We start from the raw sequence: 24111 nt of genomic DNA on the forward strand, positions 1-24111 counted from the left end.
GTTGGTCTTTGAGTAAAATGCTGTATGTGTGAGGCATTTGTTTGTTTTAATCTTAAATTTTTTTTAACATTTATTTATTTTTTGAGAGAGACAGAGCATGAGTGGGGAAGGGAGAGAGGGAGATACAGAATCAGGAGCAGGCTCCAGCCTCTGAGCTGTCAGCACAGAGCCCGACATGGGGATATGTAGGGGATGAATCACTGGATTCTACTCCTGGAATCATTGCACTGGAACTGTGAGATCATGACCCAAGCCGAAAGTCAGCTGACTAACCAACTGAAGCCACCCAGGTGCCACTAAATTAAAATTTTTAACATTGGTGCATATTTGAACCACCAACCCAGGAAATAAAACTATGTATTAGCTAAAGCAAAATATAACTTTAAATACTAAGATTTTGTGTGTGATGAACCACCTTCAATAGGCATGTATTCTATTTTTAAAAAGATTTTTATACAAAAATGCTGATTCAGAGGGGCACATACACCCCAATGTTTACAGCAGCACTATCAACAATAGCCAGATTGTGGAAAGGGCCCAAATGTTCATTGATAGATGAATGGATAAAGATGATGTGTGTGTGTACATACACACATAAACCCACAATGGAATATTACTCAGCCGTCAAAAACAATGAAATCTTGCCATTTGCAGCGTGGTTGGAGCTAGAGTGTATTATGCTAAGTGAAATTAGAGAAAGGCAAATACAGGACTTAATATGTGGAATTTAAGATACAAAACAGATGAACATAAGGGAAGGGAAGCAAAAATAATATAAAAACAGGGAGGGGGACAAAACATAAAAGATCCTTAAATATAGAGAACAAACTGAGGGTTGTTGGAGGGGTTGTGGTTTGGGAGGATGGGCAAAATGGGCCAGGGGCATTAAGGAAGACACTTGTTGGGATGAGCACTGGGTAATATATGTAGGGGCTGAATTTCTGGATTCTACTCCTGGAATCATTGCACTGGAATCTCCACTGAACTATAAGCTAACTAACTTGGATATAAATTAAATAAATAAATGGATTAAATAACATGGATCCTAATAAAAGATTTATATCAAACAGAAAAGTTTTATGTTCTTTTGCAACCTGAGTAGTTTACAACGTGGTAGGATAGAATTCAGTAAGGAACTCCTCTAGGAAGCTGACCTCCCGAAGTATGGAGCCTTTGCTTTTGATTACTGAACCAAATGAACTGTCTACCAGAAACTAAAATTGCTGAGGAATTAATAGAGTCCAAAGGGCAAAAATAAAACTGCTACACATTTTCACAGATACTGGAGTGCTGGCAGTATAAAAATGTACTGGGGTCCAATCTTGTTTTTCAGAACTCTGCAAACAAGATTTTTTATGAAATTAAGACAAGACCGTATTTCTTTGCGTTTTTGGCCTGTTCTCCTTTTGTGAGAGTATAGTAGTATGGTTGTGGACCAGAAAACCTGTCCTGTTTACTTTGGTCTCCTGATATAACATGTTTTTAACTTCTTTCTCTGTTTGTTGATTCTAGACTCGGATTGCAGACTGGAGGGAAGGGGCTCTTAATGGGAACTACCTTAAACGAAAACTTCAGGATGCAGCAGAACAACTAAAACAGTATGAAATAAACGCCACTCCTAAAGGCTGGTCCTGCCACTGGGACAGGTACGCACTCTTCTCCCCTTTTCACCTTTCACCTTTGACATCTCAGACATGATTTGTGATCACCACCACCTGACGACATGACAGCCTGTCTGGAGACTGAGAGCAGCTGCTGTTAGCGGTGCTGGGCAGGCAGAGCACCGCAAGCACTTACAGTTTGGGCCAGCCACACGGAGAAACAAAAAGCAATGTTTAAAGTGTTCCATGTAACGGATTTTTTCCCAAGATGGACAAAGCTGGTTTTTACTCTCCAGAGTGTTGTTGCACGGAGTAGGGCGGGCTTGGGGGTTAAGCGCATGCGAGAGCTCTGTGCGCTTTACAGGACCTCTGGAAGCAACTACTCCTGATTAACCTCGGTGAAGTTAAGGAAAGCTTCGTGCCAGAAGATGTGAATGAAGAACAAGATTACTATCTTCTGCCAGCAGGTCAGATGAAAACATTTCTTTTTATATTTGGCTTTTCTTGATTTTTTTTTTCGTTATTTGAAATCTTTGCTCTTTTATTTTTCAGCTCCCAGATCCTCTCCCTCTCTTTAGCTTTCACTGTGTTTGATATCAAGAGTATGAAATGTGAATTCCACGGTCCAAGAGGGGAAGAGTCACCTTTCGCAAACTTCGTTGTTCTCTTCTTTGGAAGGGAAATTAGTGTTCTAGGAGATTGAGTCCCTTCGTTAATGAAACTTGAAACCCTGTTAAGCATTGGCAAAAAACAAAATGTGAGAGGCGTTTTCTAAGTCATCTGTTGGAGTAAGGGCTCAGGGCTGTATTCACAGAGCTGCGGGCAGTGCAAATAGCTTTGAATTATCCTTGGTTCTTCATCATCAATTGTCAAAGCTCTTTGTTGCCTTTGTGAATAGCAGTCCATTAAGAAGAGGTTCGTCCCTGTGAGAGCAGACTGCTGTCCTGGGACAGGACCAAATGGAAGTGTCTTTATAGGAGAATGGGTCTTAAAACATGTGTTTTCTTTCTTGTAATTTAGGGATCATAGACGATATTTCTATGTAAACGAACAGTCGGGCGAGTCTCAGTGGGAGTTCCCAGATGGTGAGGAGGAGGAGGAAGAAAGCCAAGCACAAGAAAGTAGAGACGAGACTCTTCCTAAACAGACCTTGAAAGACAAAACTGGCACTGATTCAAATTCTACAGAGTCCTCTGAGAATTCCACAGGTGGGACAATTTACCCTATACTAATTGGAGAGAAATAATTTTGGAGGAAAAAATGACTTGCGTTAGTTGGTACCATAAAAAGAAAGTAATTCAAATCATAACATAAATTGCTAGCTAAAAAATAATGGCTCAACATAAAAATGTGACAGTTAATAATGAAGAAAACTAAGGCATTGACTGCTTAGAAATCAGCCAACTATTAATGTCAGACTTTGCTAAAAAGTCAAATGATTCAGTACATTTTGATCTTTAAAAGATTGTCCCATCATAGGAGCTTCCATCTTCTTGCTAGATAGGATGCTCCCTGATTGAGGAATCGTTTAATAAAGCCAAGTGGATCTTAACAACAAGAAGTTTGTCCTATAACCACTCTGTTACGCCACAAAGCTGTGTATCCACTAACAGAAATGTTAAGGAACTATTAGCTGAGTTGTTAATATCTATGTGGAGTGATAATAGATTTGTTTTGTTTTTCTATAGAAAACTTAGTCTGTAGTTCTAGCAGTCTCATTCTCCCACTCCACTATTCTTACACCAAGTATGATTGTTATAAATCAAAATGTTTTGAAGAAACAGTATGAAACTGGGACCATTATTTCAGAGAAGCAAAATCATCATTGGAAATTGCCAATAATATTCTAGTATAAAACAGTCAGGATGGCTCAACCCAGTTAACGTTCTCCTAGAGGTCTTTAGTTTCGTTGTATACAGTAATTTATTTTTACTTATTTATTGAGCATTGGGGAGAGGGGCAGAGGAGAAGAGAGAATTAAGCAGACTCTGCCCTGAGCAGGGAGCTCAGTGTGGGGCTCGATCCTGTTACCCTGGGATCATGACCAAAATCAAGAGTTGGACACTCAACCAACTGAGCCACCCAGGTGCGCCTTATTTTGTTGTATACGTGTTTTTAAAAGGCTTTCATGGCTCCTTAGTTGATCTGACCTTCCTTAAAAAGGAGTGGCTTGATTTCCACATTGTGGAAGATGCATTTTTCCCCCTCTAAATTCACCGTTCTTGGAATGACAGAAATAAGTGAATAGTGAAGCATAGCTAAGGCTATGATTAGCAACCTTTTTTATTCTAAAAAACTGGTAGCTATTTGTTAAGATGATAGTACATGAAACAGGAGTCTGTGATTTGGCTTTTAAAGTAATCTTTGAAGATAAAGACATGGAATTTGTTGGTAACATAGGGAGTGGATAGCTGAATTCTTTTGTCCTCTGCTTACCAGAAGTGATGTTTTGTATTCTATTGCTCCCTGGTCCCAAATAAAAAGTTCTGATGTACCAAATGAAACTGATAGTGTTAGATGCTTTTAATTTCCTAAATAGCTTGATTATCAGATCACTAAACAAAAAGCCACATTTGTCTACAGTGATAATTTTGCACAAAGGGTGGTTTTATTCTAACTATTTCAGAAATATATTTTCTGAGTTCTAGGGTACTTAATATTTTAACAGATTTTGTTTTGATTACTTTCCTCATTCTTTTGGTAGTAATGATAGATATGTCTAATAAGTCGGGTTTATCATGTTTGGTTTTTAGTAGTTAGTGATCTAAAATTAGTCCAGTGAAGGCTTGATGGTGATTCTGGATAGGAGATTCCACTCCTGACTGCTGCCTATTGTCCCTTTCTTGTATGTTACGAACCTGAGTATTTTAGAATTACCAACACTTAAGTGTTCTGTAAACACCTTAGAATTATTTTCTCCCTTTGTTGATGACACATACAGCTGGGTATATAAGGGAAGGCTTTGAGACATTCCTATCTGAGTAAGACAATTATGCTGTAGGAAAGAGTCACTGATAAACCTGTTTATATTCTTAAGCCTCTTTAATGAGAGCCATTAAAACTTGATAATCTTGATCTAAATAAATCCCAAATCTTGTACTAAGGTTTTGGGGATTTAAGGGCAATACTGATCATTATTTTAAGCCTATAAAGAAAGTTTATTTAACATATATTCTTTGTCAGCCCAGTTGTGGTCAAAACCATGTTTTAAATAAGAAAAATTACTATACTGTGGAGAGCAAAGAAGTTTGAGACTTTGTTCATTTGTAATCTTTGTTCATTATTTGAATTTAACATACTGTCTCTAAAGATGAGTGCTATTTCAAGATATCTATTGTGTCTGTCATTAGGTTTTATCACTTAGGTTAAATGTAGCTGCTTTTCAAAAGCCTATGGAACTATTATTTGTACAAAAACTGGCCTCTTGGTTAAGAATGGAACTATTATTTGTACGATAACTTCTTGCTTTAAATTGCTAAACTAGCCTCTTGGTTCAGAATACTAAGCAAAAAATTTTTCTTTAGAGAAAGATAGGAAAACAGTAAAGGAAGCTTACCTATAAATAGAAACAAAGATGCATAGAAAACAATAGGTACTTGAGCAAAATTTGTATCCCCCACACTATTCTGAGCCTGTAGTTTTCAAATCTCTTAGCATATGATAAATGCTGTTTATCTTTATGTTTTTAATTTAAAAAAATGTTTTTTATTTACATCAAATTAGCATATAGTGCAATAATGATTTCAGGAGTAGAATCCAGTGATTCATCCCCTACATATTACACCCAGCACTCATCCCAATAAGTGTCTTCCTTAATGGCCCTTGCCCATTTAGCCCCCCCTTCCCCCCCAGGCCCACAACTCCTCCAGCAACCCTGTTTGTTCTTAATATTTAAGGGTCTCTTATGTTTTGTCCCCCTCCCTGCTTTTATATTATTTTTGCTTCCCTTTCCTTATGTTCATCTGTTTTGTATCTTTATTTTTAAACTGACTTTTTTTTTAATGTTTTATTTATTTCTGAGAGAGACACGTGAGCAGGGGAGGGTCAGAGAGAGGGGGAGACACAGAATCTGAAGTAGGCTCCAGGCTCTGAACTAGCTGTCAGCAGAGCCCCACGTGGGGCTTGAACCCACAAACAGTGAGATCATGACCTGAGCCAAAGTTGGATGCTTAACTGACTGAGCCACCCAGGTGCCTTGGTTTTGTATCTTAAATTCACATATGAGTGAAGTCATATGTTTGTCTTTTTCTGACTAATTTCACTTAGCATAGTACACTCTAGTTCCATACTAAAATTTTTTTGCAGTTCATTTCTATTTCAGAGGGGGAGGGGCAGAGAGAGGGAGACAATCCAAAGCTAGCCTCCAGGCTGACCTCAGTACAGAACCTGATGCAGGACTCGAGCTCAAGAACAAGGAAATTATGACCTGCACCGAAGTTGGCTACTTAACTGACTAAGCCACCCAGGTGCCCCAAAAGCTGTGTTTACCTTTAATCTCTCCTTGGATTTCAGACTTAAATGGTCTTTTAAAAGGCAAAATCTAACTGGGTTATATTTAGAAATAAAGAGAAGCATCATGTAGTAGGACATCTGTGGGTATTTAAACTAAGATGGACTGAAGTTCTTTGTGTTTAAGCTAAAGGAAATTATCATTGTTAAGACACAGCTTTTATGTTTTGAGCAAACCTAGTATGAGATTCAAACATTAAAAATGCTCCTTGTTTGCTGCTAAATTTAGCTCCTTATTTACACAGTTTTAATTAATTATTTATTATTCTGATTAACTTTGCTGGGGGTTGTAAACCCCGTTATTAATCTTGAAACATTTATTTCCTTGAGTTGCTTTGTGTAGTAGCACATTGCCATCACAAACATTTCTGTGTTGCATTATGCTTCTAGAGGAGAATATGTGAAATTTAACTTACTCATTTACCTACCAGATGTTGTTGAAGGTTTAGTAGAAGGGAGTTTGATGAATTATTAATCCTCAGTACATATTACCTTAGTTCTGATGTAATTTTTATGTTTTATTATTATGTAATATAGTAAACTGCCTGGCCATGCCCAAACTTTATTCATCTAAAGCTTAGTGTATAAATTCACATTAGATACGACCAAATAAAAAAGTTTAATGAGACATTTGAAGTCTATTAGCTGGAAAACTGCATTTCTGTTTTCTGGTGAATTTTTTTTTCTTTCAGTACTTCATTACTAAGTAAGCAACATTTCAAAATAATTACAGTAACCTTGTGAATCATATTCTTAAAATCTTTTGTATAATATTTTTATCTGCTCCATAAAAAATAAAGCTATCCTAAAAGCCAAATGGTTCATGATGGCTTAAGTTTTACCTTATTGAGAATCAGTGTGGTATCTTTTGAGCCAAGTAAGGTAAAGGGTTTTATCCTTGTCCTAGAGCCTTTTGTTTATGGTATATGGTTATACCACCACTTTTGACTGTGAAATTTAACAGATGATTGCATTTGGATCTCTATTCCATAAGAAGTCAGATTTTGGATTATTAAAATTTTTTTTTCTTGATGTTTATTTTTGAGACAGAGACAGAGCATGAGTGGGGGAGGGTCAGAGAGAGGGAGACACGGAATCCTTAGTAGGCTCAAGGTTCAAGACATGGGGTTTGAACCCCATGAACCGCAAACCGTGACATCATGACCAGAGCCGAAGTGGGACGCTTAACTGACTGAGCCACCCAGGTGCCCCGAAGTGAGATTTATTTAACTGTGATTTCTATATCTCTTAGACCCCTGGTATTTCACAAGGACTTCTTGATAAAATATCACGAGACAAGGAGTCATACCTGGCCACTGACAGCTGTATGATCTTGGGCAAGTCATTTCCCTCCTGGGTTTCATTACCTTTGAAATTAGAGTTGAACTAGATGATTTCTCATATCTCTTCTACTCCTAAATTCTATGATTTTTAGGGAGAAAATTCCCTTCAGCATTCCTGGGATATATATCTAATAGTCCCATATATTGTGAAACTTCCCTATTGACGATAAAGAGGGATGGGGAAGGCTACAAGTAAGTATATCCTCCTATTTTCTCTAACCTTTAAAGCTTTTCCCAGGAGAGAAAGGACAGTAATTAACCGGCTTTTGCAAACTTTGAGGAAAGCTGATCCTGCAGCTTTTCAGCTATAATTTCTTAACTCAGACTTCAGCAGCAACTTAAGATCCTGTGCATCTTCAAATACCTCTTTTGTGTTTGACTTTGTTATCCTTTACCTTGAAGATTTGTTCTTCTAAATTTCCCATTTCTCATGACAGAAATTAAAAAAAGAATTACCCTCCTTGATTTGTGTTGCTGTGATTTAGAAAAAGTAATTCATACAAAGGTACAGAGGAATGATAAGAGTTGACAAGAGCACTTTACAAATGGATTTTTAAAATTTAATGACCCAAGTTAATAAAAGCAGGTGTTTTGAATGGGTACTTCTCTGGGTCATCCACGATCATTTATCTACTCACTAAAAAATAGAGTCAGAATTGCAAATGTACATTATTCACTCCCCTCTTCTTTTTTGAAATAAAAAAGACCCAGAGTGTTGCCTTCTAGTTGTATATGTTGAAACTGAATGTTTTAAATAAGAAACTTTAGGTTCAGATTACCAAATTTCTCATTGAATTGATGTGCTGTCGTTAATTTATTCATCCATAAATTTGGGCCCAAAGAACAATACTAGTATATAACAGCTGAGGCAGGTGCTGGCTCAGGGCTCATAAATTTGTCTTTCCATGGATGTCATTTCCATGGATGAATTGCTTAATATTTCAGTACTATAATTGTAGAGAATTGATGCCTATGGGTCTGATTTTCTCATTAGTCAGTTGAACATTGCTGTGAATGTAAGCCGTGGAGGTTGTGTCCTGCCCTTTTCCTGACTCCTGTTTGTTTTCATAGGTTCTCTTTGTAAAGAGTCCTTTTCTGGCCAAGTTTCTTCTTCATCACTCATGCCACTTACTCCATTCTGGACTCTTCTTCAGTCAAATGTGCCTGTGCTTCAACCTCCATTACCTTTGGAAATGCCACCACCCCCACCTCCACCTCCAGAATCCCCTCCTCCCCCTCCCCCTCCCCCTCCTCCTGTAGAGGACGGTGAGATCCAGGAGGTAGAGATGGAGGATGAGGGAAGTGAAGAGCCTCCTGCCCCAGGAACAGAGGAGGATACTCCATTGAAACCTTCGACACAAACCACAGTGGTAACTAGCCAGGTGAGAAATGCTCTTTGGCTTTCTGAAGAGTTTCTGGGGACTGAGGCATGACTGACCCCATGTTTTATTTTAGAAGAGGATGTTTAACTAGGGCTTTTAGCCACTGACTAGATTTTCTTCTGTTTCAGAGTTCAGTTGATTCTGCTGTGTCTAGTTCTCCTTCCACTAAAGCTATAAAAAGAAAAGCCACAGAAATTAGTAATGCAGTAGTTCAGAGATCAGCTACCATTGGTAGTTCTCCAGTCCTCTACAGCCAGTCAGCTATAGCTACAGGTAAGCATTGCAATTAAAATATGTTTTCCTGAATGTATTCTGTCTTTGTTTTCAGAATTAGGTGTCATAAAAGGCTTTGAGATACCATATGAAGGCTTTTTATTTCAAAAATTCCTATGTTTTTCTTTCAGTCACAAAAACTACTATTAACAGTTTGACATGAATCCTCCCAGAATGTTTTCTGTGCACTTATGCACTTACATGACGTTAGTAATTTTGATAATTTAAGTATCTTAATGCTGGGGTGCCTGGCTGACTCAGTCAACAGAACATGGAGCTCTTTTTCTTCTTCTTCTTTTTTTTTTTTTTTAATGTTTTTTATTTATTTCTGAGAGAGAGTGAGAGAGACAGTGTGAGCAGGGAAGGGTCAGAGAGAGGGAGACACAGAATCCGAAACAGGCTCCAGGTTCTGAGCTAGCTTGTCAGCACAGAGCCAGATGCAGGTCTCGAACCCATGAACCGTGGGATCATGATCTGAGCCAAAGTTGGACACTTAACCGACTGAGCCACCCAGGCACCCTAAACATGGAACTCTTGATCTCAGGGTCATGAGTTCAAGCACCACATTGGGCTTAGAGCTATTTTTTGTTTGTTTGTTTTTAAGGAAAAACAAAAGTACCTTAATACTAAGGTATTCAGAAATATTTTGCTGACAGAAAATGTGGCTATGTTTTTTGAGGAGAATATGTGTATTGTCATCATTTTATAGGGTATCTAACCCCAAACCCCCTTTCCATCTTTTGTTTTTGCTTTGTCAGAGTGTCCTTTTTAATAGTTTTATGTTTTTTATGTTAGGTCATCAGGCAGCAGGGATTGGACACCAGTCAGCAGGAATTGGACACCAGGCATTATCTGTTAGCCATCCAGTAACAGGAATGGGTCATCAAGCCAGAGGAATGACCCTACAGTCAAATTACCTAGGACTGGCAACAGCTCCTTCAATTATGAGCTATGCCGAATGTTCTGTTCCAATGGCAGTGACTGCTCCCACATTACAGCCAGTTCAGGCCCGAGGTGCTGTGCCTACCACTGCCATTATTGAACCACCACCTCCTCCTCCACCTCCACCACCACCACCACCACCACCAGCTCCCAAAATGCCACCACCTGAGAAGACAAAAAAAGGAAAGAAAGATAAGGTACAGTAAATCTCTCCCAGGTTTTTATTTAAAAATTTTTATTACTGAAGTGATATTCATGTAAAAACCAACATTAAAAAAAAAAGATTTTAATGCTTTATTTATTTCTGAGAGAGAGAGAGAGAGAGACAGCGTGAGCAGGGGAGGGTCAGAGAGAGAGGGAGACACAGAATCTGAAACAGGCTCCAGGCTCTGAGCTGTAAGCGCAGAGCCCGACACAGGGCTTGAACCCATGAACCGTGAGATCTGACCTGAGCCAAAGTCGGATGCTTAACCAACTGAGCCACCCAGGTGCCCTGGGTACATATTTTTCAATATTGTCTATTCAGGTCCCTTTGTAATTTGATCTGGATTTATTCATCTTTATACTTAAGCAGTGGAGTTTTGATAAGGATCACTTTTAATCTCTGGATTGTTTGGGTCACATTGCCACTTTAACAATATTGCATTTTTCAGTCTGTGAACACAGGATTCTTTTCATTTATTTAGGTCTTCGAGGTTTCCTTTAGCAGTTTTTGTAATTTTCAGTGTAGAAGTCTTTCGCTTCCTTTCCTACACTTACTGTTAGGTATTATTCTTTATTCTGTTGGATACTATCATAAGTAATCATTTATTTAGGTTTACAGTTTTGTCATATACCATCTTTTTTCATCTAACGGTTTTTGACTTGTTTCGTTTATATTAATGTTAACCCTTGTTTTCTCTTCGTTATTATTTGTATGGAATCTGTTTCTGTTCTTTTACTTTAAGTCTGTGTATATCTTTAGATAGAAAATTAATGTCTTGCAGACCTCACCACTTCAGTTGTGGGTTTTTTGTTTTTTTTTATGTCTTTTTAAAAACTGTGTATTTAATTGAGGGAGATTCCGCACTCACAGATGGGGCACAGAGGGAGAGAGAATCTCAAGCAAGTTCCACACTGTCAGCCCAGAGCCAGACACAGGGCTGAATCCCTTGAACTGTGAGATCATGACTTGAGCCAAAATCAGTGGTCAGATGCTTAATCGACTGAGCAACTCAGGTACCCCATTCCATTCTGTTTTTTTAAATCCATTCTGGAAGAATACATCTCTTAATTGGAGAGTTTTTTACATCAGTAAATTACCAATTATCAGTAGTTCCTGAGAGGGAAGGACTTACTGTTACCATTTATAATTATTTTTTTATGCTTTTGTTTTTAAATTCTGTAGAAGAATAAAGAGTTACAAACCAAAATTACAATCCTACTGATTTTTATATTTGTTCATATATATACCATCATCAGAGAACTTTGTGTTCTTGTATGACAAGTTACTATCTAACATCGTTTCATTTCAAAAAGTTTTTTAAATGTTTATTCATTTTTGAGAGAGAGGGTGAGCGGGGGAAGGGCAGAGAGAGGGAGACACAGAATCTGAAGCAGGCTCCAGGCTCTGAGCTGTCAGCCTAGAGCCCCATGTGGGGCTCGAACCCACAAACTATGAGATGGTGACCTGAGCTGAAGTCAGATGCTTAACCAGTTGAGCCATCCAGGCTTCCCTAGCTTCAACTTGAAGGACTCCCTTGAGTATTCCTTATAGGATAGGTCAAGCAATAATGAACTCCTGAAGCTTTTGTTTGTTTAGGAGTATCTTAATTTCTTCCTCTTTAAAAACTTTTTTTTTTTAACGTTTATTTATTTTTGAGAGACACAGCATGCGGAGGGGTGGGCAGAGAGAGAGAGGGAGACACAGAATCCGAAGCAGGCTCCAGGCTCGGAGCTGTCAGCACAGAGTCCGATGCAGGGCTCGAACCCACGAACCGTGAGATCGTGACCTGAGCCGAAGCCAGACTCTTAACCAACTGAGCTACCCAAGCACCCCAGTTTCTTCTTCGTTTTTGAAGTAAAGTGTTGCCTGGAATAGAATTCTCGAGTGACTTTTTTTCTTTGATCATTTTAAATATACCATACTACTGCCTTTTGGTCTGCACCATTTCTTACAGAAATCCTGATAATCTTACTAAGGATCCTTTGTATATAACAAGCTGTTTTTCTTTTGCTGCTTTCAAGATTCTCTTTGGCTTTTGACAAGTTATGTGTCACAGGGTGATCTTTTGGGGCTTATTCTACTTGGAGTTTGTTACGCCTCTTGGATATGTATATCCATGTCTTCATTAAATTGGGGACGTTTTTGGCTATTTATTTAATTTTAAATTTAGTTTGGAGATAGAGCACACACATAAGCAGGGGAGGGGGGCAGAGGGAGAAAGAGAGAGAATCGTAAGCAGGCTCCACACTCAATGCAGAGCCCAACTTGGGGCTCCGTCCCATATGACCCTGGAATCATCTGAGCCAAAATCAAGAGTCTAGCTCTCAACCTGCTGAGTGAACCACCTGGATACCCCTTGGCTATTCTTTTATTCTTTTAAGTTAATTTATTTTGAGATTGGAGGAGGGGGAGAAAGAAGATCCCAAGCAGACTCCACACTGTCACTTAAGAGCCTAATGCAGGGCTCTGTCTCAACAAACCATGAGATCATGACCTGAGCTGAAATCCAGAGTCAGACCTTTAACTGATGGAACCACCCAGGTGCTGCAACTTAAAATATTTTACTTCCTACAATAAGTTCTGCCTCTTTCTTTCCATTCTCCTAGGATTTTTATAATGCATATATTAGTCCACTTAATGGTGTATAATAAATTACTTAGATTCTGTTTACTTTGCCTCATTCTTTTTCTTTTTAATCTCTGAAAATGTACAATTGTATTTATTTTCTTCAAATTCTTAAATTCTAATTAGTTAACATATACTGTGCAGTATTGATTTCAGGAGTAGAATTCAGTGTGGTTCACGTTCTTTTTCTTTTTGCTCTGCAGACTCCATAATTTCAAATGACCTTCCATCAGTTTTGCTGATCCTTTCTTCTGCCTATCGGAGGTGGCTGTTAAGCTAATGAATTTTTCAGTTCACATTTTTCAGCTTCAGAATTTCTATTTGGTTTGCATTTTTATTCTATCTACCTCTTTGTTGATAATCTCATTTCATTCATGTATAATTTTCCTGGTTTCCTTAAAAGTTCTTTGCTTGTATTTTTCTTTAGCTCTTTGAGCACATTTAAGACAACTGTTTTAAGGGCTTTGTCTAGTAAGTGTGAAGGATGTATTTATGGTTGGTTTCTAGAGATTTATTTTTGTTCCTTTGAATGGGACATGTTTGCCAGTTTCTATGTGTGCTTTGTGATTTTTTTCTTTGTTGAAAATTAGGCATTTGAGAAACAGCTGTCTCTCCCAGTCTTTGCACATGCATTCTCTTTGTGGAAAGCTCTTCATTAATAAGCCCAGCATGAAGGCTTATATCTCTTTGGGCTTTTTCTGGGCATTTGTATCCCCTGTATAGATTTTTAATTTTTATTTATTTATTTATTTATTTATTTATTTATTTATTTATTTTTTAGAGAGCGTACAAGCAGGAGAGAGGTAGAGGGGGAGAGAGAGAATCTTAAGCAGGTCCCAAATTCAGCATGGAGCCCAACACTAGGCTCAGTCCCACGACCCTGGGATCATGAGCTGAGCCAAAAACAAGAGTCAGACACTCAATGGACTGAGCCATCCAAGAGGCCCCTCATCTGTATACATTTAATTTTATTAATATTTTTTTTTATGTTTATGTATTTTGAGAGAGAGAGTGAACTTGTGTGCAGCAAGCAGGGGAGGGGCAGAGAGGGAGAGAGAATTGCAACCAGGCTCTGTGCTATTAGCGCAGAGCTGGACATGGGGCTCGAACCTACGAATCATGAGATCATGACTGGAGTCGAAACCAAGAGCCACCAAGATGCTCAACCAACTGAGCCACTCAGACGCCCCTAATTTTCATTTTCCTAAGTCTTAACACCTGTTTTTTTCTTAGGAGCTTTCCATGTTGTTTAGTATCCCTCTGTCCATAATCTCTTGCTTCCTGGTAGCCACAATACTGCAGTTTCTCTCTGGTTTTCACAGTACTGCAGTACCTGTCACTGCCCTTTCATGGCTTCCAACCTGAAATCCAAAATATACGCCATTGCTGTTTGAGGTCTGAGTTAGGCAGTGTGCAGAATCCAGTTCCGCACGCAGCCACAGACAGACTAGAACGTTTTACTCTTTTCCTTCCCTCCTGAGGGAGGGAACTGAGAATTGGGCCATTTCACCCCAACCATATGGGAGAGGGTGGGGCAAGGGCAAGCAAATACGCCATAAAATTTCCTACTGTTTTGAGTGTGACTGTTGTTTTGTTTTGTTTTGTTTTGTTTTGTTTTGTTTGAAGGTTTTGTTTTTATGTCTCCTGTACACCTAATGTGGGCCTTAAACTTAAAATACTGAGATAGAGTCCCAAGCTCTGGCAGCTGTGCTAGGCAGGTGTCTCCAGCATGGCTGCTTCTTGATTTGAGTGTTCTCTTGGTTGCTGCATATCTTCAGCTTGTTTCCAGAGTTCCCATAAAGTGATTTTAGTCTGTCTGTATTTGTTTCTTTTGTATTTTTGTTTAATTTTTTTTAATGTTTTATTTATTTCTGAGAGAGAGAGAGATAAAGAATCTGAAACAGGCTCCAGGCTCTGAGCTGGCTGTCAACACAGAGCCCGACGCAGGACTCAAACTCACGAACCGTGAGATCATAACCTGAGCCGAAGTTGGACGCTCAACCAATTGAGCCACCCAGGCACCCCCAGTCTGTTTGTATTTGTTTACATAATGTTTCTATGGGTAAACAGGGCCTGGATCTTCATGGTCTCCATTTTACTGATGTCACGTCACACTCAGTGGCCACTTGTGAATGCCCTGATTACCCAGAGTTGCTCATCAGCTTTTCCTCTGTATTGGCATTTTATCATCTGCCCCAACTAGAATCTTTTCTCCAGGGATCAAAGGACAAATTCATTTGCTTTACCATGGTTAAAGGAACCTTTTTAGAAAAAAAAATCTTATGTTTGTTATTTATTTCTGAGAGAGAGAGAGAGACAGCATGAACAGAGCAGGGTCAAAGAGAGAGTGAGATACAGAATTGGAAGCAGGCTCCAGGCTCTGAGCTAGCTGTCAGCCCAGAGCCCGACGCGGGGCTCGAACCCACGACCTGTGAGATCATGACCTGAGCCGAAGTCGGACGCTTAACCAACTGAGCCACCTAGGTGCCCCAAAAGGAACCTTGTTGAATGAGTTATGTGTTCACACAAAATAGACAATATGTTTCCACTTTAAACCACTTGTTCAAGTTAGTATGATGGTTTAAGAAATTATCTGGAAATGAACTACAGATTATAGAAATCAATAATAATAATTAGAACAGTGTCTTAACTATAGTGTCAAGGTCTATACTATAGCACATATGGTTCTCCTGAGCCAGCATACTGTTGACTACCTCCATGTCTTTACTTTGTCTACCAGTCCCATTCCTTTTGTTCTTTACACAATTAAATGTTAGAACAACCAGTGCTTGGGGATCATTTATGAAGCTTTCCTTGACACTCTTCCTTTAATCCTTCAAAGATTTTATGCAGTAAGCAATTTCTTAGTCATGCTTTTATGAACTTGTAAATAATACTTAAGAAAACTCAGAGTTTTAACTTGTTAATATGTCATTTTTACATACTTGATATTAGAACAAATAATCTATCTCTGTTATAAGCCATTTTAAAAGAATATAAAATAATGTACTTAATGCCTCAGATGTTTAAGACTGTTTGAAACAGATGTTCTCCATCTTTTTGCTGAAGAATTTTTGTGTGCAACTTACTAGAAAATAAGCTAGGGGTGCACAATATTCATTAAAGTGGCAAGAAGAGAAGAGAAGCTAGAAGACAAGTCCTAGTTGTTGCATTTTTATTCATCTGACTGCATGTTCCCCTATAAAAATGTGCTGGAACAGCCAGTGCCACGGGTACATGGGTGGCTCAGTTTGTTAAGCGTCCGAGTTTGGCTCCAATCATGAACTCATAGTTCTTGTGTTTGAGCCCTGTCTCAGGCTCTGTGCTGATAGTGCGGAGTCTGCTTGGGATTCTCTCCCTCTCTCCCTGTCCCTCTCTTAACTTGCACTTTCTCTCAAAATATATGAACTTTAAAAAGAAAAAAAAACAGCCAGTATAATTCTTTATCCATGGTTTTGGATGTGATTGGCAATAAATAGTTTCTAAAACATAATTTAATTTCCCATGACAGGAATCAAATGTGATAAAAAAAATTTTTTTTTTCCATAAAACCCTGTAGAAGTCAAAAGGAAGCAATAGTGACTACCTAGAGCTTTTGTTTTTAGTGATGTTTGCTAGTGTTCATTGAGAGGACATACCTCACCAAGCCCTCTGTGCACATGTGACCATTATTAATTCATGTTACTTTTTACTCAGTTGTTTACATGCTAACCCCGGATGGGATATTGTGGAGCTTACTGGCAGGGTGTATATGCAGTGAGTGTGGCTGAACCACAGGTGAAGTGACAGCCTGGAGTGTGGGGAGGTGCGTGTGGTTAAAGATATAATAAGCACAACGGATGGGGCACTCATTTCCCCAGATAGTTAAGAACTGTCAATCACAGTCACAGTGTGGTATTGAGCAGAGAGCAAAATAATAATAAAGACTGGAAATATAAAACTTATTTCTTCGGATGTTAGGGAATTAATCAAGAACTGTCTCTCAAGTGTGGCAAGAAACACAGGTTGTGCCCCCATACCTGGTCCAAGATGAGCACAGCACCAGTTAGTCACACCTATCACTCAGTCGCTTGTTGTCGTGTTTCTCGTGTAACCTGGCCAGGTCTGCAAGCACGCAGCTCTGCTGCCCTTCCAATTAATGTCTAATACAGCAGCCCTCGAATTTCACGTAACCACAGATTTAACAAATTTGATTTTTGTTTTTTGGTTTTCTTTTTAAACACCAGGTTTTTTTGTTTTTATTTTTAATGTTTACTTATTTTTGAGAGAGAGCACAAGCATGAGTGGGGAAAGGGCAGAGAGAGATGGAGAACCCAAAACAGGCTCGATATTCCAAGCTGTCAGCACAGAGCCTGATGTGGGGCCTCTAACTCATGAAGTTTGAGATCATAATCTGAGCCAAAGCTGGATGCTTAACTGACTGAGCCACCCAAGTACCCCTCAACAAGTATATTTTTAAGACATATTATTTGTCAGGCATTCTCCTCAGAGGCTGGGGGTGCAGAAGTGAATCAAACAAATCTCTGTTTTTGTGGAGATTCCCTTCTGGAGGGCTGGAGAAGGGGGAATGGGCTTAGGGAGACAAATAAGCAAATACATAGATCTCCTCTTAGAACTAATCTTATCCATTAAAATTTTGATATATGTCCTTTTTAAATATTTGTTGTCATTGAGTTTGCTGCTCTTTCCAGAAAAGCTGGTCATTTGTTTCTCAGCTCTGTTTTACACTTGATGTTAACACTGCATCTAATTAAAATTTGTAAGAGGAAACACTGTAATTATGAGATAAGGGCAACAGTTTTGAATTCCATAGAATAATGAGCCTAAAGGAAATTTTTCTGACCTAATTTCATAAAAACACATTTATTAGGTCCCCCCCAGTTTTTAGATTTTTAACAATGCGTTACAGTTGGTAGAAATTTTGGGCAAGAACTTAAAATAGTATTTTTTGTGTTTCTGTCCTTTTGGGGTTTTTTTTGTTTTTGGTCCTTTTGATTTTAAAGTCCACATATTCCTTAGATCTAAGAAGAATCTTGATCTTGTGTGGATCTCATTTCCATATTTTATGTATTTTCTTCCTTCTGACCTTTACCCTTTGTTCTAGGCAAAGAAGAGTAAAACCAAAATGCCATCTTTGGTAAAGAAGTGGCAGAGTATCCAGCGTGAGCTAGATGAAGAGGAGAACTCTAGTTCCAGTGAAGAGGACCGGGAATCAACTGCACAGAAGCGAATTGAAGAGTGGAAACAGCAGCAGCTGGTCAGGTAAATGAAAGCCCACAGATGAGTGGGTTTTGTTGTGGTATTTTTTAAATCACAGTCCTTAATTTTTTATATATTTTATAAATTTATCTAAAAGTTTATAATTCATAATGATGTTTATTTTCCTGTAAAAATTATGATCTACCCTTTTTCAAAATTAAATACCAAGAGTTTTCAATTTTTTTATGTTTGTTTATTTTTTTGAGAAGGAGACAGTAAGAGCAAGGGAGGAGCAGAGAGGGAGTGAGACACTGTCAGCACAGAGCCCGACCTGGGGATCGAACCCATACATTGTGAGATCATGACCTGAGCCAAAGTTGGACACTTAACCGACTGAGTCACCCAGGTGCCCCAGAGATATCAGAGTTTTAATACCTTATCCTACTGATTGTTCCTCTTAAGCAAAAAGATTGTCTTTAATATGCCTGTCTTAGCATACCAGGAAAAATATATGTCCCATTTACCATTTAGATCCAATAGACCCTTTTATAAATTAAAAAAAATATATTTTTTTACAGGGGTACCTGGTAGCCCAATCAGTTAGGCATCCTGATTTCTTCATTTCAGCTCAGGTCATGATTTCATTGTTCATGGAATAGATCCCCACGTTGGGCTCTCTGCTGACAGCACAGGGCCTACTTGGGATTCTCTCCTTCTCTGCTCCTCCCCCCTCCCCCCACGCACATGTGCTTCTCTCTCAAAATAAATAAACATTAAAAAAATTATTTTACAAGTAATTTACAAAAGTTAGAGGAGAGTGGGTCCCTGACCAGCTAGTCAGTAGAGAATACAACTCTTAATCTTGAGGTTTTGTTCAAACCCCACTTGAGTGCATAGCTTACTTAAAAGATTTAAAAATGGAAGAAAACTTTGTTAGAGATTTTTCAAAGAATTTAAACATCTGTAACTCAGAATTTTTTTATTTTCTTGGTTTTAAAGGTGTCCAGACTAAAATGAATAACATTCTTTGAAGGCAATTAATTATTAAATTGTTACAGCATAATCTGGAAAATACTCATCTCATAAGTAGTGCCGCCATATTTCAGGTTAATCTTTCATAGGTTCTAGCCTATCGTTGCTTTTGGTTCTTATATTCATAACATTCATAAATGCAGTACTTACAAAAACACTTGGAAAAGGATAGCCATCTTTTGTTTCCTAATTTGAAAACATTTTTATTTTTAGACACATAAATACCAATTGAAATGGTCACCGTAATTGTTCCTAAAATATCTACTCCTCTAGTCATTATATACCTGTTTTCAGCGTTTGCCTACTTATAACCCTCTGAAATTAATTTTAGCATACAACATCATAAAACCTAAAAGATTCTTGTCGTGTCGTTTTAGGGAAATGACATAGCCCTGGGTTTTGTTACAGAATAATTGGGTATTATATTTCTTTTTTGTTATTAGAAATACACAGTTCGCTCATCAATTTGAAATTTGAGAAAATTCATCTAGGATGTGGTCCTTTTCACACCCATAGTCTGAAATTTTACTTACCCAATAAGTATTACCATCATAACTAGAATGTACAGTGCCACTGTCTGTAAAATGCTTTTATCTTCTGGTTTGTCTAACACTTGCAAAGCAGAGGCACCTGGCTGGCTCAGTCGGTAGAGCATGCAACTCTTGGTCTTGGGGCTGTGAATTCAAGCTCCGCTGGGGACTTAGAGTTTACTTACCAAATAGTAATAGTATTTGGTGGAGAGGGGGCACTATGAAGGTGTGGCCTCTGGACTTTTTACTTCCTTGAAAAGTTGCATGCTTTTTGGGGGCAACACAATAAGAAAACCGGAGGGGCTCTTATTGACAATTTGCATTTTTGCTTCATCCCTGTAGGTGATTCCATTATTTGGTTTTCTTATTATTTTAGTCTTTTTTTTTTTTGGTATTGCTGGGAATTGAGTAATGATTATTTCCTAAAATGATGAAATAACAAACTATTTCAAGATGATAGGTGGAGAATCACAAAAGATACTGTATTTAGGTTATTTTAGATTTATAAACATTTACAAGATGGATCCAATGCGCCTATTCTGGTAATTATAAGATAGGATCTGAGTTTTAGTCTATTTTGAAAATGATTGAATAAGTTAAGAGATATCAATCCTTACAAATAGAACTGTTCAAAAGAGAATTTCAAAAACATTATATCCAAAGGTCTCTGATGGTAAGTTGAAGGTAAAAATAGATCTTTCCTAAAGAATTGTAATTCTTTGTGGCCAAGAAAAACTTTCATAAGAGTTGTATTTCTTGAGTGTGGCTTTAATGGTTACTGGAGATAGATAAAACTAAGCATGCACTCACAAATTCATAAAACTGTAGAGAGAGTATGTCTTTGGTTGACCCATCAGAATTAAGAAATTTGATGAAGACTGTGCTGGTACTTAGCTGAGAAACTTTTCTTTAAAACTTCATTTTTGAGAGAGAGAGAAAGAGAATGAGTGGGGGAGGGTCAGAGGAAGAGGAGGAACAAGTCTCTGGAGACCAAGCCAAACTGTCAGCACGGAAGCTTAGTCTTGGAAGCTCAATCTCGGTTCATGAGATCATGACCTGAGCTGTAATCCAGAGTCGGATGCTTAACTGACTGAGCCACTCAGGCACCCATGAGAACATTTTGAAGCATTTTAATAACATAGCTGTTGATGGGTCAGATTGAAAGTGTTAGTGGCTTTTGGGAAATGAAGTTTCATATTTTTTTCTTTCCAGTGAAGTTAATCTGTACGTTGTTTTCACAGTGGCATGGCAGAGAGAAATGCTAATTTTGAAGCACTTCCTGAGGATTGGCGAGCAAGACTGAAGAGAAGGAAAATGGCTCCAAACACATAGTTTGGGGCACGGGGGAAGGGGGTGCTTTTTTATAAATTTTTTTTTTTTTTCTGGTGCATTCAGTTCAGAGTCTTAACCAGTTTTACTGTTGTCAATAAACTAAACGTTATGAGGGAGAGCATATAAATTTCCTGGGCAAAAGCATAGACATACAAAGTTCTCACATTTGTGAAATGCAATTTTTCTGTTTTGCTGAAGGGTGAGGTGAGGTTGACTGAGTGCTTTGACATGGCTGCCTTTATTTTCACACTGGCAAACTCAGCATATTAGGTACATTAACTTGTGATCGGGAACATGTGATTCAATATGATACCTCAGTGGAGGGCTCACTGACAAAAAAAAATGAAGGATTTTCCTGTTTAATAGAGGCTCATTTAGTTCCTAGTGTGGCTCTCTCTCATTCTACTCCAGAACAAGTGCAATTAAGAAGGCAGCTCTGTATTCTCTTTTGCTTGACTGGGATTATGGGAATCTCTGACCTCTTCTTCTGCCACCCCTAACATGCTGAGGTATATTGAGGTGTTTACTTTGTGCTGACAGATGGCCACACTCTTTAGAGAGTTCTTTCTCACAAATTCTAGAACTGATAGCTCAGTCATTTCACACACTAGTGGCATATTTAAATCTCAATACAGGCAGCAGCAGGTGTTTGTATCTTTTATTTTGAGGATTCCCCCCTCACATATGTGGCAGTAAATGTAACAAGAGCCACTGTATGTATTGTGTCTCCATTGTCTTACCTTGTTCTAGAATTCACCTCCCTTTATGTGAATGTACTCTCCATAAAATTCCAGTATTTAAAATGCAGTTTACTGTTCTGTACCTTCTATCGTATCACAATCAGGTAAAAGTCACTTTAAACTGAAGAAAAGGCAAATTGTGTTTTAAAGCTGTTTGTATTTCTCCAGTTTCTGACCTTGTAAATTTGTATATATGCACTAATAAAGCTTTTTTTATACTTCTGATTGGTCATCCTTTTTAACTTCCATTGGATCCTATTATTTCATGATTGTGCAATCAAGACTTTTAAGTCCAGTTTTTTTTTTTTTTTTGTATCAAATACAGCATAACGCATGCGTAAACACTGAAGAGAACAGCTCTCCGGAAAAAGAGCAGCAGGATCTTGAGTCAGTGTGGGTAGGAGAGCTATGGGGACAGGGTGAGAATGAGAAAATAGGCTTTTCTAGCACCAGAAGGTGCTGTGACTTAAATTTTCGAGCTTGAACTCTATAATAATTAGCTAACATTTGACCTAAAATCTTGGAAATGATATAATGTGGTTAACATTAAGATTGCTTTATTCCTTCTGACTATAAAAGTAATCCCTACTTTGGTAATAGTTGTATAAAATGAACCAAAGACGACAATTAATAGTTTGAATTTTGTTCCAACACATTTGTATGCAGATCATTGAGTTTTACCTATTGGGTGTCCCGTGTATCAGTGTATTAGATTTTATTTACAATTAATGCAAGTGTTGGGAGTAACATTTTGTATATATATTTTTTCTTGTAACTTATATAGAACAAATTTCTAGAAATGCTACCAACTAGCAATTAAAGCTTTGATTGCCTTGCAGTTTTCCAGATGTTTAGGAATTGTTGCAGAGCACCAGAATGTTTTCTCACTCTTTTAAAAAATGTTTATTTTAGAGAGAGCACATGAGCAGGGGAGGGACAGAGAGGGAGTCACAGAATGTAAGCAGGCTCCAGGCTCAGAGCTGTCAGCACAGAACCTGATGTGAGGCTCGAACCCACGAACCGTGATATCATGACCTGAGCCGAAGTCAGACGCCGCCAGAATGGAGCACTTTCTAAAATCAAAACTTGATGGTTAACGTGTGGTTTCCGTTTTTCTTCTAGTTTTTCAATTCTAGCTATGGGCTGGGAGACTAAGGTCAAAGGAAAGGGGAAAACCGCTCCATTTGAGCAAACTTAACCAGTTACCAAAAGCTAAGGAAAGGTAAAGGAAGTTTGGTATATTTTCGAGGACCACTAATAAGTTTTGTATTCACCAATCTATTTGGTTCATTGCATGAAAGGAGCAAAGAGTTTGAAAGGCTGGAGGCCGGCCGCAGTCGACCTTTCCCAGGTTCCCCGTGCCCTGGGGGTGGGGCCTCGCTCCCCGGAAGCGCCCGGTCATCCTGCGCTCCCTCTTCCGCCCAGTGGTTGCTAGGCTACCGGGGCGCTAGCAGCAGAAAACCTTGGCAGGCGAGCACCGCTATCGTGTTCTTTGCGGGCTGCGCGGTTGGGCCGCTGTCCCTGCAGTGAGGTGGCCTCCCGCCTGGCTTAGGTTCCTTTGCTGCCGAAGGCGCCGCACACACCCGGACGGGCCGGGGAGCGGAGGCGATCGCACCCTTCCCCCTGCCCTTCTAGGGAATCTCCATGCCCTCTCCCAGATTCTTTGGGAAACTGCCCCTCATCACCTTCCCCGGCACCTGGAAGCCCTGAATCCTCGAGTTCCGCTTTGGGAGGCCTGCACTACAGGCCCTTGACCTTTGTTATCTACCCCGAGGCGACTCCGTCGGATCCTCTCCACCCCCATTCCCAATTCTTTCTTCCTGTTGCGTCCCGGTGGTGAGCATCTCCCTCCTAGGAGAGAGAAGCATGGGACCAGCAAGGGTCCCGGCGCCTCGGGAGGCGGAGGCTGCAAGACAAGCCGCCCCCCCTAATTCCTCAGGTGTGCCTCCGAGCCTCAGAGAGGGAACCAGTAGCCAGGTGCTTGTATGTCTGAGAGGCTGGGTTGGCAGGGAAGGGGGAGCGACGCAGCAGGGTTTCCTGAAGTTCGCGTGAGAGCCGCGCAGGTGGAGGAGGGTGCGGAGAATATCGGCAGGTTTTTCTTCAGTTGTCCTGTTCTGGTTTTCTAGCTTCTGTGTAATCAGCTGCCCTTTTGGATATTGGGCAGGGGTTGTGGCTGGATGCCGGTGTCACTGACTTGTCCTCACCATACCATGCAGAAGTAACATGTTCCCAGCATTGGAAACAGAGGTAAAGCAGGTCGGTACACTCCCCTCTCCAGGAACGCCACAGAAATCCAATACTACTAGATCAGAAGTTATATTCTGGTGGCACCTTTTTCTGGCAGGAGATCTTGATCCCCAAGATAGAAACATTTGCACGAAGCATGTCTTTCACTTGG

At 39.2% G+C, this 24111-nt stretch overlaps 2 protein-coding genes across 3 annotated transcripts in view; both read left to right on the forward strand.

The window, feature by feature from the left end:
- The window catches only part of FNBP4 (formin binding protein 4), a 38667-nt gene extending 16729 nt beyond the window's left edge, over positions 1–21938 (forward strand). For both annotated transcript variants that reach the window (XM_039226738.1, XM_039226739.1), the window contains exons 11-17: positions 1513–1646; positions 2622–2809; positions 8525–8835; positions 8964–9108; positions 9904–10247; positions 17985–18142; positions 20883–21938. In XM_039226738.1, the coding sequence (XP_039082669.1) occupies positions 1513–1646; positions 2622–2809; positions 8525–8835; positions 8964–9108; positions 9904–10247; positions 17985–18142; positions 20883–20973 (1371 nt within the window). In that variant the 3' untranslated portion in view covers positions 20974–21938. The remainder of the gene's footprint in view (positions 1–1512; positions 1647–2621; positions 2810–8524; positions 8836–8963; positions 9109–9903; positions 10248–17984; positions 18143–20882) is intronic.
- A 183-nt stretch (positions 21939–22121) lies between these two features.
- Positions 22122–24111, forward strand: part of AGBL2 (ATP/GTP binding protein like 2) — a 47246-nt gene continuing 45256 nt past the window's right edge. The window contains exons 1-2 of the mRNA XM_039226697.1: positions 22122–22132; positions 23015–23239. Of these exons, the coding sequence (XP_039082628.1) occupies positions 22122–22132; positions 23015–23239 (236 nt within the window). The remainder of the gene's footprint in view (positions 22133–23014; positions 23240–24111) is intronic.

The sequence above is a fragment of the Hyaena hyaena genome, unplaced genomic scaffold (assembly GCF_003009895.1).
Source record: "Hyaena hyaena isolate Hyena2069 unplaced genomic scaffold, ASM300989v1 scaffold_23, whole genome shotgun sequence".
NCBI lineage: Eukaryota > Metazoa > Chordata > Mammalia > Carnivora > Hyaenidae > Hyaena > Hyaena hyaena.